Source organism: Anolis carolinensis, chromosome 2 (genome assembly GCF_035594765.1).
Source record: "Anolis carolinensis isolate JA03-04 chromosome 2, rAnoCar3.1.pri, whole genome shotgun sequence".
Classification (NCBI taxonomy): Eukaryota; Metazoa; Chordata; class Lepidosauria; order Squamata; family Dactyloidae; genus Anolis; species Anolis carolinensis.
The window spans coordinates 138156376-138170094 of NC_085842.1; the positions used below are offsets into that span (position 1 = coordinate 138156376).

At 38.4% G+C, this 13719-nt stretch overlaps 1 protein-coding gene across 9 annotated transcripts in view; it reads right to left on the reverse strand.

The window, feature by feature from the left end:
- Positions 1 to 13719, reverse strand: part of tnrc6c (trinucleotide repeat containing adaptor 6C) — a 623926-nt gene that overhangs the window by 15190 nt on the left and 595017 nt on the right. For all 9 annotated transcript variants that reach the window (XM_062970647.1, XM_062970652.1, XM_062970650.1 and 6 more), the window contains 4 exons: positions 13358 to 13589; positions 11460 to 11627; positions 8044 to 8235; positions 7542 to 7685 (listed from right to left, as the gene is read on the reverse strand). In XM_062970647.1, the coding sequence (XP_062826717.1) occupies positions 7542 to 7685; positions 8044 to 8235; positions 11460 to 11627; positions 13358 to 13589 (736 nt within the window). The remainder of the gene's footprint in view (positions 1 to 7541; positions 7686 to 8043; positions 8236 to 11459; positions 11628 to 13357; positions 13590 to 13719) is intronic.

Consider the following 13719-nt stretch of genomic DNA (forward strand, 5'->3'; position numbering starts at 1 on the left):
CCTTTAAAGTCTATGAATGAAATGTTAGAGGAAGTATGATCCGAAGCAGGAGAAACCAGCGTACAAAAAAGACGATACAGAGAGAACAGAGGAAGGACTCCTGCAGAACACAAGAACTTTCCTTAACTTTGCCAGACCCAAAGAGGTGATGTTTATTGCCACTGTATTCAGATTAGATAAGTGGTGGTTGAAAAATGTACATGAAAATATAGCTGTATCAATTACTGTTGGTGCTGAGTATCAAAGAAACATTTTGGGCAAGGCAAAATAGATGGTAAAGCTCATCTCAATCTACCTGCTTTCTAGAATCTTTATGCTTGTCACATCAATCAGTCCCACATATTTCACAACCCTGTAACTTTTGCCATGTAAAGCATTGTTGAAAATGATGTGTGAGAGCAATGGTAGTGCCTGAAATTGAACCACATGACAAGGTCTAAGTTACAATGCTGCAAGAAGACAATGTGCCAACTTGGACTTGTACTGGAAGCTGAGTGTTAAATCACATGTTCTACTACCATTATGTGGTTGCCATGAGACCAAGACTGTTGAAAAGCATCTATCACCAGGAAGGTCAGGTGGCCAGAACCTTTCTGGAAATATAATTTTTATTGTAATGTTTGTTAAATAGAGTCACACAATGCAGTTTTTTATCTGCTTAGATATGGATGTTCTGCACATATCTTCAGGGTGGCATAGATAATGTACACTTAAAGAATCTGATGAGGAAAAGCTGTAGTAATCCAGTCAAAATGTAACATGATGATGTTTTTTTTTCAGTGGAAAGGTTAATTCTAAAAAACCAATGAACTATCTAATTTTCCACATATGGTAGAACAAATAATCACCGACCTTGCTTGATTTGTACACAACAATATGGGCTGCAAATCCTATGGTGAATTCATCCATATGTGTGAAACAAATACTTTTATTTGAGATACTAGTTTGGTTGTGCTCCATTGTTATGTGAATATGTTCATTCTGATTATGGAATCACACTTCAGTAGATGTTTTGCTGCAAGGTGTTTTCATCATGTGTGCAACCTTATCTCCCTGCATTTGCACAGAAAGTATAGATCATGGGGGCAGAAGCAATATGCAGCAGATGCCAATACAGCTCTAGATGCTTTTTCCTTGTTCAAATACAACAAATTCACAGGCAGCATGAGGTGACATTAGTAGAAATGAGACATCGAGGTCCCTTGTGATATTACAAGTCATTCATCTGTCTCTGTGCTCAGTATTTACAAGTAGGTTCCTTTGAGAAGACAGAATCGGCTAGATGGGAACATGCGAGTATATATAGATGACCAAAACCCACGCCATATCTCATCCTGCTGTCTGAATGGATGTCTCTGTGTTGTCAGAACAGATGGGGAAAGGTGGTCTATGTTATGACTACAAGAGCCTTCTGAGTGTGAGTGGTGCACCCATAGGGTAAAGGGGAAATATTAACATGACAAAATAGAAAACTTGAGATGATTACAACTGTATTGAAAATATTTTGTCAGCAGAATATCTAGACTTCAGATATCTATGTATAAATAACGTGGATTAAAAGTTCAGGTCTATAAATGGACAATATATCCTTAGATTCCTGTTATTTCTGAGCAGTAGTTAAATGTACATAATGAAATCAACTGTAATTATAACTGCTATGGGGTGTTGCTCTTCCAGGTGCTATGCACAACACTATCCTACATAGCTTTTCTATATTTCTTGCTCATGTAGACTGTATTACTCATGATACTAAGAAATCAGTTGAGACATTGGTCATTGCCTTGTGGAGGCATTAAGCTTGTTCTCAGAAGGGCGAAAAGAATGGTGGCATGAAGTGGCATACAAACCACACATCTAACATCCCTGTCTGAGCAGTAAGGTCTGAAAAAGATTCTACCCATGAACAGGAGTAAAAGCTTCCGTGACGACTACTTTATCAGAGCTCTCAATCACATGGTGGTCTGTACTCATGCCAAAACAAATGTAAGTAGAAGCTTCATTCAGATCTTTCCCAGGTAGACTGAACACTGTGAGAAGGTGAGTTTAGGCATGTGTTACCCTTCCCCTTTAGTTCTCATAGAAGCAAGGTGAAGGACTAAAGTAGCATGAAGCCAATTTTTAGGATACTCAAACAATCCTGAACATCTGGTTGTTACTGTGCAATAACACCCATGCTTTTTTGAAATCAGCAAGCCATTCTACTATAATGACTTTTTGCTTGAATCCTACTGTTTTTCACCTATTGGCTAGCCTTAACTATTGACTAGTTAAATGTAAAGTTCATTAGAAAAGTTAACTTCAAATGACAACTTATGCAATAGGCTTTCACTTACCCATTGTTAAGATTGACCACATTTTAAAAGGTTTGGGATGACCTGTTATGCCATCTTTTGAAAAAAGAATAATACTAAATCTATGGTATATTTTTGTATTCCTAGCAGAGATATCACATATCTATTCAGCATGTGAAAAATAGATAAACTATAACTGGAATTATGGTGCAAGAAGAAAGATATCCTCATCAATTATGAAAACAATACTTCAAAAGCAAAACAATGTCCTCAACTGTACTAACATCAATTTTCTATTCAAAATAGAAAGTTAATTTTAAATATGCCCTTTAAGAACAATACAAAACCAAAACTGTTCAAGATTCCTTGATTTTAGATGTATAATCGAATCCACAATAATTCCCCAGAGCCCTAGGAGTGCTTCAGGTTAAATTAGTAAGCAGACTATGTACATCTCTGATGCAATACCCAAGAGGAATAAATGTTATTTATTTATTCCTCTTGGATAAGCTTTGGGCCTATAAACATTGAAATAATCATGACTATTTCCATGTGATGCATAAGCAGTATCTTCATGTGATGCATAAGTACTCAAAAAGAGAAGTTTTAGTAAACATGCTTGGCATTACTGGAAAATCAACGAAAACTACTTTTTGGAAAAATGGAAAATGAAATCAGCATAGGATACAAGGGACTATTAAGATATATGAAATTATAAGACAAATTCACTGTACAAATCAGAAATAGTTACGCAAACGGGTTTATTTTGCATCAGTGTCAGTTTTTGATATTTAATGGTGCATTTGGACATGCAATAGAAACAAATTGGCCTACATTTTGCTGATTTATATAATGAACTCTATAGGCAAGGTCCAACTGGAGACTTCCGTGGAGGGAAGAAGCTCCAACAGTGGATCTAGGAGGTATGTGCTTCCCTATGTTGCATCTATATTACTGTGTGTAGAACATTCTCCTTCTCTTGCTTCCCATCCTTCCAGGTGACTTGGAACTCTGCTCTAGACATATTATACTGAATTCCAGCCTTCATCTTAAAATATGTGTTTCCTTTTACAACATACAGCTGTAACTTGAAACTATAATTTGGAAGTAACTGTCAATGATTTTTTTTCAGATTTTGACATCAATATAAACTGAGGTTGTTTGTCTTTTTTTTTTTGAAAAAAACCTAAATCAAATGAAATATATTGTACAGTTAACTACAGGAAAGCATTTTTGTTTTCTTTTAAATTTTGCTTTCTTTTAATCAATTCTCAACTTTTTTCCCTTTCTGCATTCTCTTTGTATCACACCCAATCATGTACCCAACATTTTATCTACCTATGTTTTCTCAGCTTTTTCCTAGTCACTTCACAACATACCTGTATATACTTGAGTATAAGACACTCGAATATAAGCCGAGGCATCTAATTTTACCACAAAAAACTGGGAAAACTTATTGACTCAAGTATAAGATGAGGGTGGGAAATGCAGTAGCTACTGGTAAATTTCAAAAATAAAAATAGATACTAATAAAATTACATTAATTGAGGCATCAGTAGGTTAAATGTTTTTGAAAATTTACATAAAACTGTAATTTAAGATAAGATTATCTAACTCTGATTACCTATATACTCAAGTATAAGCCAACCCGAATATAAGCCTGCCAGGACCCTCACTCAAGTATAAGCGGGGGGGGGGGGGCTTAAACTCGAGTATATACAGTATTTCCTCCTCTAATGCAAGACTTTATATTCTCCATTCCCACTTTTCTTTCCCTAGCTCATAGGTAAAGGTAAAGGTTTCCCCTGACGTTAAGTCCAGTCGTGTCCGACTCTGGGGGGTTGATGCTCATCTCAGTTTCTAAGCCGAAGAGCCGGCGTTGTCCGTAGACACCTCCAAGGTCATGTGGCTGGCATGACTGTATGGAACGCCGTTACCTTCCCACTGGAGCAGTACCTATTGATCTACTCACATTTGCATGTTTTTGAACTGCTAGGTTGGCAGAAGCTGGAGCTTAACAGCGGGCGCTTACTCTGCTCTCCGGATTTGAACCTGGGACCTTTCGGTCTGCAAGTTCAGCAGCTCAGCGCTTTAACACACTGAGCCACCAGATGCTCCTAGGTTTCCCTATAATCTAGTTTTCTGTTCCCATTTCTCTCTTCCCACTCCACAGATTTCTCTGCACTCCCATGTGTGAGAGTTACCCCTTTCACTCTGTTCTTTATTCATTAAAACACAGCAAAGATTACATTTATCTGGCCTCTATTCAAGGAGTTCCAGAGTTTGGAATTAATTGAAAATGACCTCAATCACACTACCACCAGATGTACTTAAAAGAATAGCATACTTAAGAAAAACCTCTGCAAGATGTTTTAAAGTCCAGGAGAGCGCATATGGGAGAAGGCCATATTTCTGATTGCGTAATCCCAATATATGTGCCATTTTTTCATAACAAGCATCTTGAATTATTTCTAGAAATTGACTAGTAGCAAGTCTGATTGTTGTAATAATGAAATCTATATGCCCATCATAACCAACTCTACGTTATATGTGCCTGTGTATGCATGTGCCTTCAAGTCACCTATCAACATGGCAATCCCATGAATTTCATAGGTGGTTTTGTCAGTTTCTTCCTCTGTAATATAGCCTACAGCACCCTATATTCCATGGCAGTGCTTAATCCACACACTAACCAGGACTAACCATGCTTAACTTCAAAGACCAAACATGATCTATTGCTTTACCTCCTAGTCTCTACTCTTTCTTACTTGAGAATTAGTGGCAATAAATCATCTTTCAACATTTCACTAATGCATTACAGTAAAGGAATCTCAGGATCTCCACCCCCAACTTTTAAAAAAAGTTTGAATAGCAGCCCCAGAATGTGCTGGTATTATGAATCCAACAGGGTTTGAAGCAATGGGAAAGGATATATTTTTTTCTAATGAAAACTGTTCTCAATACATCCAAAAAAAGAAAAAGCTTCCTTTCTCATAAAGGAAAAATACATTCAAACCTATGACAGTTGTATGTTTCTACAGCTGCTAAAGCACACACTGAAGCCCATGGGCCTCACAGGCTTTAAACCACCTGCACCTCTCACCATTTACATGTTTTGCCAAAACTAGTCAATAGCTCCTGTCAGGAGGCAGGACAGGGCAGTTTGCTTCATTTTTGGCTTTTAAAAGCCTCATAGAATTCTAAACTGAGATGGGGCACCAACAATAGATGGAAATGTGCCCACTAGAGCATGAGACTGGGCTATTTTTGGACAAAATATTTTTGGAGAGAAGATATGTGAAGGGTGACAGTGGACAATATGGCTCTTTGTGGTTTCAGGAGGGGCAGATGTGACCTCTTGAATACTGGAAATTGCCCACTGTTGCTTTAGATGCCCCACAAAGAAAGAACTACAAAACAAAAAGCATTTGGAATTTTCCAAGAGTTGCCAACAAGGAAGGACTTAAAAGTAGTCGTATAGGGAAGGATATGATGGAGCAGCAGAAGGAAAGGTATCACAAAACGTACATGCAAGAAAAGACAGGATGCACTACTATCTCTCTCTTATTGAAGAATAATCCATTACCATTAATTTTTATTAAAATTATGTAAATATACTCATATTTTGCATCATAAATGTTCCAATGCATTTCCTTAGGCTACAAACAACTGATTTAACAATCCACACAGATAAATGAAATGTAACCTTAAGCAGAAAATACTTTATGGCAGAATTCTAGCTGTACAAATGTTCATCCCAATCAACAAACATACAACATTTCCCAGGGCAGACCTGCTTCACAATTGTTCCTAAAGATGGAAAGTGCAGCAATAAATGAGTGCAAGGCCAAACCAATTACTTGAACTATCGCACATCTACATTCCAGTAACTACTATTGATGATGGGCTTGCGTCAAGGAGCTTACGTCCCTTCAAAATAAATCAACTGGGTTTGCCTTGTTCTTGTTTTCTGCTCTATAGAATGCATTTATTTATTTATTTATTTATTTATTTATTTATTTATTTATTACAATATTTATATCCCGCCCTTCTCACCCAACAGGGGACTCAGGGCGGCTTACAATAAAGCAGACATATAAAAACAGTACAATACACTATAAATCAGTTAAAAAATTAACTTACATAAACATTCATAAAATGCATTTATAAAATATAGATAGGCGTGTACAAGTTTAAAAGATTGGGTCTGTCAATTGAGTTCCAGCATACATAATAGTAAATAATGCTGCTGATTCTTATTTGAAAGCCTGGCCCCACAACCAAGTTTTTACCTTCCTACGGAAGGATAGGAGGGAGGGAGCCTGCCTGATTTCAATGGGGAGGGCGTTCCATAGGCGGGGAGCCACTACTGAAAAGGCCCTGTCTCTCGTCCCCGCCAGCCGCACCTGTGAGGCTGACGGGACCGCGAGCAGGGCCTCATCCGACGATCTTAAGCTTCGAGGTGGGTCATTTAGAATGGCATTTGAAGAAGCACAGATCAAAAGGCATGGAATAAGATTTCACAGTATTACCTAAAGGTTTTTATGCTGTTTTAGGTTTACTGGTGGGACAGCACATTTTCTCATCATAAATGACACCAAATGTCAAGATTTATAACAAGGCAATTACTGGTATCTGGTATTCTGACTTCAAAGCTATAACACAGAGAAAGAGAAAGTGAGAAAGTCTAACTGAAGCCCAAGAATGACAGAGCTGTATCTAGTGAATATGTTAAACCTATTTTGTTTTAAAAAAAACTTTTCACAGATGGAAAAATCCACAGAAGAAAAAGAATGCCTTTGAATTCTGCTGTTATTGGAGAATCTTAAAGAAAGCAAAATGTCAGACAGGATATCCATTCTGACTTTTTAGCTGCACACCAGACATGGCATTTAGTCATTTGCATCTCTCTCCAAATAGCCTGAAAAAGCAACACCAAATTCAGAGCTAGGAGGCTGCAGAGTTTGAAGGGAGAGATTTTTCCCCCCCATTTAGGTTGTTTCATCTCAAAAGTGAAAAAGGCATTTGGTCAGGGAAAGTGGAAACATAGCTCCTTTTCAGTCAATTACTTTGATTTAACTTGCACCCTATAAGGCTGTTTTTTTGTTGTTTCTAAAACACACAAAAAGTCAAGGGAAATATGCACACAAGATGGCTGTCTTTCAGCAAAGGCGTACTCTAGTAACACAGAAGTTGAAGAGAAAAGATGGGAAACAGTAAGTACAACAGGACATATGACTGGTCCTATACCTCCACTCTTGAGTAGATAGCGATTAACATCTTGTATGGTGGTGTTAATAGTAGGCCCTGTTGGAACACTTCCAGGCGTAACATCAGGATCATTCTCAGGGTCAATGTTTTGCAATCCTTTCCATGGTACTCCAGGATGAAATTCTGCTTGGAAAAAATAAAAAAATCGTATCTTTTCCCAATATTCATCTGAGTAGGGAAAAGGTCAAATTGCATGATGATGGGATGGAATATCAGATAAATATGGTCTATGGATGGGTTCAGGGGTGGATTTTCCTATCTAGTTTATCTTCATATTGAACTGGATTCTTTTAAACCCTGCTAATATCACAATAAACTTTTTGTGTTTGCATGAATCCAGTGTTAACAACAATAATGTGAAATAAGGAATTATGATTCCTCCTGCTTTCATCTTATGCTACGCTACAGCTGGACTAAGATGGTCTCATCTGTTAAGTATACATTCCTTTAGATCTTCTTTTGAACTTCTGTCCTCCATTACCTGGTGGCCAGTTGATGCTGGAGCCATTGGAGATTTTATCACTATCAGATTTGGCACGTGACCAACTGTGAGGAACGGCTACAGGAGGACTGGCTGGTGACTCGTTGTTTTGAATCAGATCATAACGCCCATAAGAGTCTTCCATGGAGGACTTTCCTGGAGGGCCAATACTCAGACCTCCAGGGATAGCACCTGAAATTAGAAGGAATGTGGGAAGAGAGCACAAGATTAAAAGCAGCGTAGTCCCTTAAGGCTTGTGGATATCATTAACCTTTTCACTGGGATACAATTTAGTTGTGATCTGGGATAGTTAAATGAAAAATAGGGAGGTAGCAGACGTTCTTGATAGATGAAAACTATCATCCTATTATTACTATTACAGTAGAGTCTCACTTATCCAGCACTCGCTTATCCAACGTTCTGGATTATCCAACGCATTTTTGTAGTCAATGTTTTCAATATATCATGATATTTTGGTGCTAAATCCGTAATTACTACAAAGCATTACTGTGTATTGAACTACTTTTTCTGTCAAATTTGTTGTATAACATGATGTTCTGGTGCTTAATTTGTAAAATCAGAACCTAATTTGATGTTTAATAGGCTTTTCCTTAATCTCTCCTTATTATCCAACATATTCGCTTATCCAACGTTCTGTTGGCCCGTTTACGTTGGATAAGTGAGACTCTACTGTATTATGTTTATTCATATCCTCCTTTTTCTTTCCACACAGAGATTCAAAGAGGCTCACAATAAAAAGTATTGTAATACAAGTTAAAGTACACAAAAAATTAAAATAGTATTAAACCTCAATATTAAAAACAATTCAGGTTAAAACCATAAAAGCATATAAAATGACAGCAGCCCCTGATGATCTTAAAAACTTTCTTTAAAAGCCTGTCTGAATAAAAAGGTTTTAACTTGCCGCCAGGACAGCAGGGAGGGGGTGATTCTGGCTTCACTGGGCAGGGAGTTCTAGAGTTGAGGGGCAGCGACAGTGAAGGAAGGCCCGCTTTTTCGTTCCCAACTGAGCTTGAGATGGAGGTGTGATCGAGAGAAGGGCCTCTCCTGAATATCTCAGGGCCCAGGCAGTTTCGTACAAGGGGATGTGGTCGGCCAAATAGCCCGGACCTGAATCGTCTAGGGCTTTAAAGGTCATAACCAGCACTTTGAACTGTTCCCAGAAACAGACTGGCAGCCAGTGGAGCTGCTTCAACAGGGGGGATTGTCTGCTCCCTGTAACCAGCCACAGTGAGCAACCTGGCTGCAGCTCTTTGAATCAGCTGAAGTTTCTGAGCGCTCTTCAGAGGCAGCCCCAGTAGAGCGCATTACAGTAATCCAGATGGGATGCAACTGAGGCGTGTACCATGGTGGCCAGATCTGGCTTCCTAAGGAAGGGGCGCAGTTGGCGCACAAGTTTAAATTGTGCAAAGGCCCTCCTGGGCATCTCCGACACCTAGGCCATCAGGTTCAGTGTCGAGTCCAGGATGACCCCCAAACTGCGAACCTGTGTTTTTGGGGGAGTGTGACCCCATTCAGCACATCTCCAAAATATCAATTATGATTCTGCTAGACATTACAGTAGAGTCTCACTTATCCAAGCTAAACGGGCCGGCAGAAGCTTGGATAAGCGAATATATTGGATAATAAGGAGGGATTAAGGAAAAGCCTATCAAACATCAAATTAGGTTATGATTTTACAAATTAAGCACCAAAACATCATGTTTTACAACAAATTTGACAAAAAAAGTAGTTCAATACACAGTAATGTTATGTTGTAATTACTGTATTTATGAATTTATCACCAAAATATCACGATATTTTGAAAACATTGACTACAAAAATGGCTTGGATAATCCAGAGGCTTGGATAAGCGAGGCTTGGATTAGTGAGACTCTACTGTAATTACAATTGGTCCATAATTCTGAAGATATTATATAATTCATGTCATCAAACAATAAAGGTATCCACTAGAAAACTATCAATTTACCAGTCTCTTCCTTGGTACCCATACTGGTAGAATACTACATATTCATATATTGTTTCTTCCATATATGGGTTTGGGTGTATTTTACATTTTAGTGCATATTTTGAAAAGGTATTCTGTAGTGGTGAAGGCTAACCATCTAGGCCAGGAGTCCCCAAACTAAGGCCCGGGGGCCGGATGCGGCCCATCGAAGCCATTTATCCGGCCCCCACGGCACAAGGGGAGAAGGGGGTTGTGCTAAATGACCCAAGGGGTCTCTTCTGCTCTTGCAACCCTTGTTGTTGTTGTTGCTGTTGTTGTTATTATTATTTTTATTAACATTGAGGCTGGGTGGCCATCTGTCAGGGGTGCTTTTCTTGTGCTTTTGGTGCACAAAGGCAGAAGGCAGTTGGACTCAATAGCCGAAGGGGTCTCTTCCAATCCTCTTTATTATTATTATTATTATTATTATTATTATTATTATTATTATTATTATTATTATTATTACAGTAGAGTCTCACTTATCCAACACTTGCTTATCCAACGTTCTGGATTATCCAATGCATTTTTTTGGTCAATGTTTTCAATACATCATGATATTTTAGTGCTAAATTTGTAAATACAGTAATTACTACATAGCATTACTGTGTATTGAACTACCTTTTCTGTCAAATTTGATGTTTTGGTGCTTAATTTGTAAAATCATAACCTAATTTAATGTTAAATAGGCTTTTCCTTAATCTCTCCTTATTATCCAACATACAGTAGAGTCTCACTAATCCAAGCCTCGCTTATCCAAGCCTCTGGATAATCCAAGCCATTTTTGTAGTCAATGTTTTCAATATATCGTGATATTTTGGTGCTAAATTCGTAAATACAGTAATTACAACATAACATTACTGCGTATTGAACTACTTTTTCTGTCAAATTTGTTGTATAACATGATGTTTTGGTGCTTAATTTGTAAAATCATAACCTAATTTGATGTTTAATAGGCTTTTCCTTAATCCCTCCTTATTATCCAAGATATTCGCTTATCCAAGCTTCTGCTGGCCCGTTTAGCTTGGATAAGTGAGACTCTACTGTATTTGCTTATCCAACGTTCTGCTAGCCCGTTTACGTTGGATAAGCTAGACTCTACCGTATTAACATTGAGGCTGGGTGGCCATCTGTCAGGGGTGCTTTGCTTGTGCTTTTCGGTGCACAAAGGCAGAAGGGGATTGGACTCAATGGCCCAAAGGGTCTCTTCCAACCATCTTTTTTATTATTGTTGTTGTTGTTAGTATTAATTATTATTGCTTGGTGGCCAACTATAATCCGGCCCTCCAACAGTCCGAAGGATCGTGAACTGGCCCCGTTTAAAAAGTTTGGGGACCCCTGATCTAGGCAAAAAAATCTACAGAAGTAGGCATCTTGCTACAAAACTATCAATTAAAAGGAATACACCTACCGTGCTTGCTAGGGTTCTGGTCAAGTGGAGAAGCAGCGCTGGAGAGACTATCCATTGAGTTGGGGTGTGTCCACTGAGGAAGGCGAGATTGGGACTGAGAAGTATCCTTCACTGACAAACCACCAGGAATGTCCATGCTGTTTACATTCATGTTTGGGTTCAGTCCAGCTAAGAGAAATCAGACAAGCTGTAAAGCAAACTTTGTTGCTGATTTTTAATACACTTTACCTACGCAATCAATTGTCACTTGTTCTGGCTTTCATTTTCTGACACTAGGGAAGTACAGGTATCTAGCAACGTCTAGGTGGCCTTCTGACCTAGTGTGTATAAGATTAGTAGCTAGGCTACTAATTGATCCAATCTCACTCCTCACTGCCAGATTGAAAGATCTAGTTGCCAACCTTTTTCCAAACACTGATTTTATCCTTTAAAACAGTGGTTCTTAGCCTTTGGTTCACCAGGTGTTTTGGACGTCAGCTTGCAGTTACTAACAGTTTGTAAGCTGGCTGGGATTTCTGGGAGTTGAAGTCCAAATCACCTGGAGGCCATGGTTTATGGCCTGAAGGACCACCTATCTCACTGTAAACAAGTCAAGAGGAGAGGCCCTTTAGAAAACACTGCTGCGGATAGACACATCTGTCAGACGCATGTGAAAGGATTGTCTCTTGCAACATCCCCAGATTGCAAAGTACTCTCCCTTCAATTCTAGGATTTGTCTCTATTCTTTCAAGCTCTCTGGACAGGAGCTAAAATATGATCGGGACCTTTTATCCTGCAGACAGTAGTTTTTATTGTTTGTAAAGATTATTGCTTTTATTTGTTACATAATATTTTGGTGGCACTTATAGAAAATGTGTGCATGTGTGACTTTCATAATCTATATATATAAAGGAGTAATGGTGTCCGTTCCTCCCACTAAACAACAAAAGTACAAGCCCCAGAACCTAGAAATTTGGCAACACAACCCACCATCCTTGCCCCTAGGTTCCGACAACAAAAAGAAAAGAAAAATAAAGTCCTAATTAGAGGGAGAGAAATAATTGTTTTTATCCAATTGCTGCCACTTAGAAGGCTAAGCTCCGCCCACTTGGTCTCCTAGCAACCCACTCAGCCCAGTGTTAATAAAATAAAAAATAAAATAAATACAAATAATACAATAAAAATAATAAAAACACTAAAATTAATACAATAAAATACTATAATAATAAAATAAGTAAAAATAATACAACAAAATAATAAAATATAATAAATAAAAAAGATAAGTTACAATAAAATTAATTAAAAAATACAAATAACGTCAAATAAAAATTCCACAACAACTTTTAACCAATACCACCACCACTTTGCCACAGCAACGCGTGGCGGGGCACAGCTAGTAATCATAAAAGGGCCATGAAGGTCTTCCTATCAAGGGACATTTATAACTTGGGAGCTATTACTGAAAAGATACAACAATTTAATCTCTCTAGGTGGTGGGACATAAAGCAGCAAGGTGACCACAATCTGTATCTATTCCTTGTACAAGGACTGAAAGCAGACTAGAAATGTCACATATAAATAAAAGCCTTTGCTAGAGAGTTCATATTTAGTCAAATTCTCACAGCATTTTAACCTGCATTATCTTGCTTTTAATGCCTCAACATCGCTGGTTATCACATGTAGAAAATTGACAGTGTGAGAACATCAATGCCATTGAAATGTTTACAATGATATGTGTTTTAACTACGTTGTAAGCCACGATGAGAGACGAGTAAGAAATAATAATAATAATAATCATAATCATAACATTACGACGATGAAGGAAATGAAAACATTGTAAAAGCAACAAAAAAATCAAGAAACCGTATTACACATTATCTGCCTTGTTTTTGAATTTAGGTTTATGAAACAGGGCATACCAAGGGGATAAGGAGCAAAGGTGTTCGGTGAAGACTGTTGCTCTTTGGTCTGCAGGTCAGAAAGGCCAGGAGCCTGGGGATGGGGTGAAAAGTTATCCATGGCTGATTTGCCTGCAGAGGGGTGCAAAGATAGATGCGGAGGGGGTGGCTGCTGCTTCATAAGCAGGGCCTGGGCCAGCTGGCGCTGGTGCTGCTGGATCTGCTGCTGCATGTTATTGATTGTACGTGCAACCTGGCAACGAGATAAAATTAACATGAAGTCAGTGAATTTTTGATGCTGGGAAAAAGTCTCACTTGTGATCTTGAACCACCCAGCAGACAGGGAATTCACTTCACTAAGCATTAGCTGCATCCCATACATG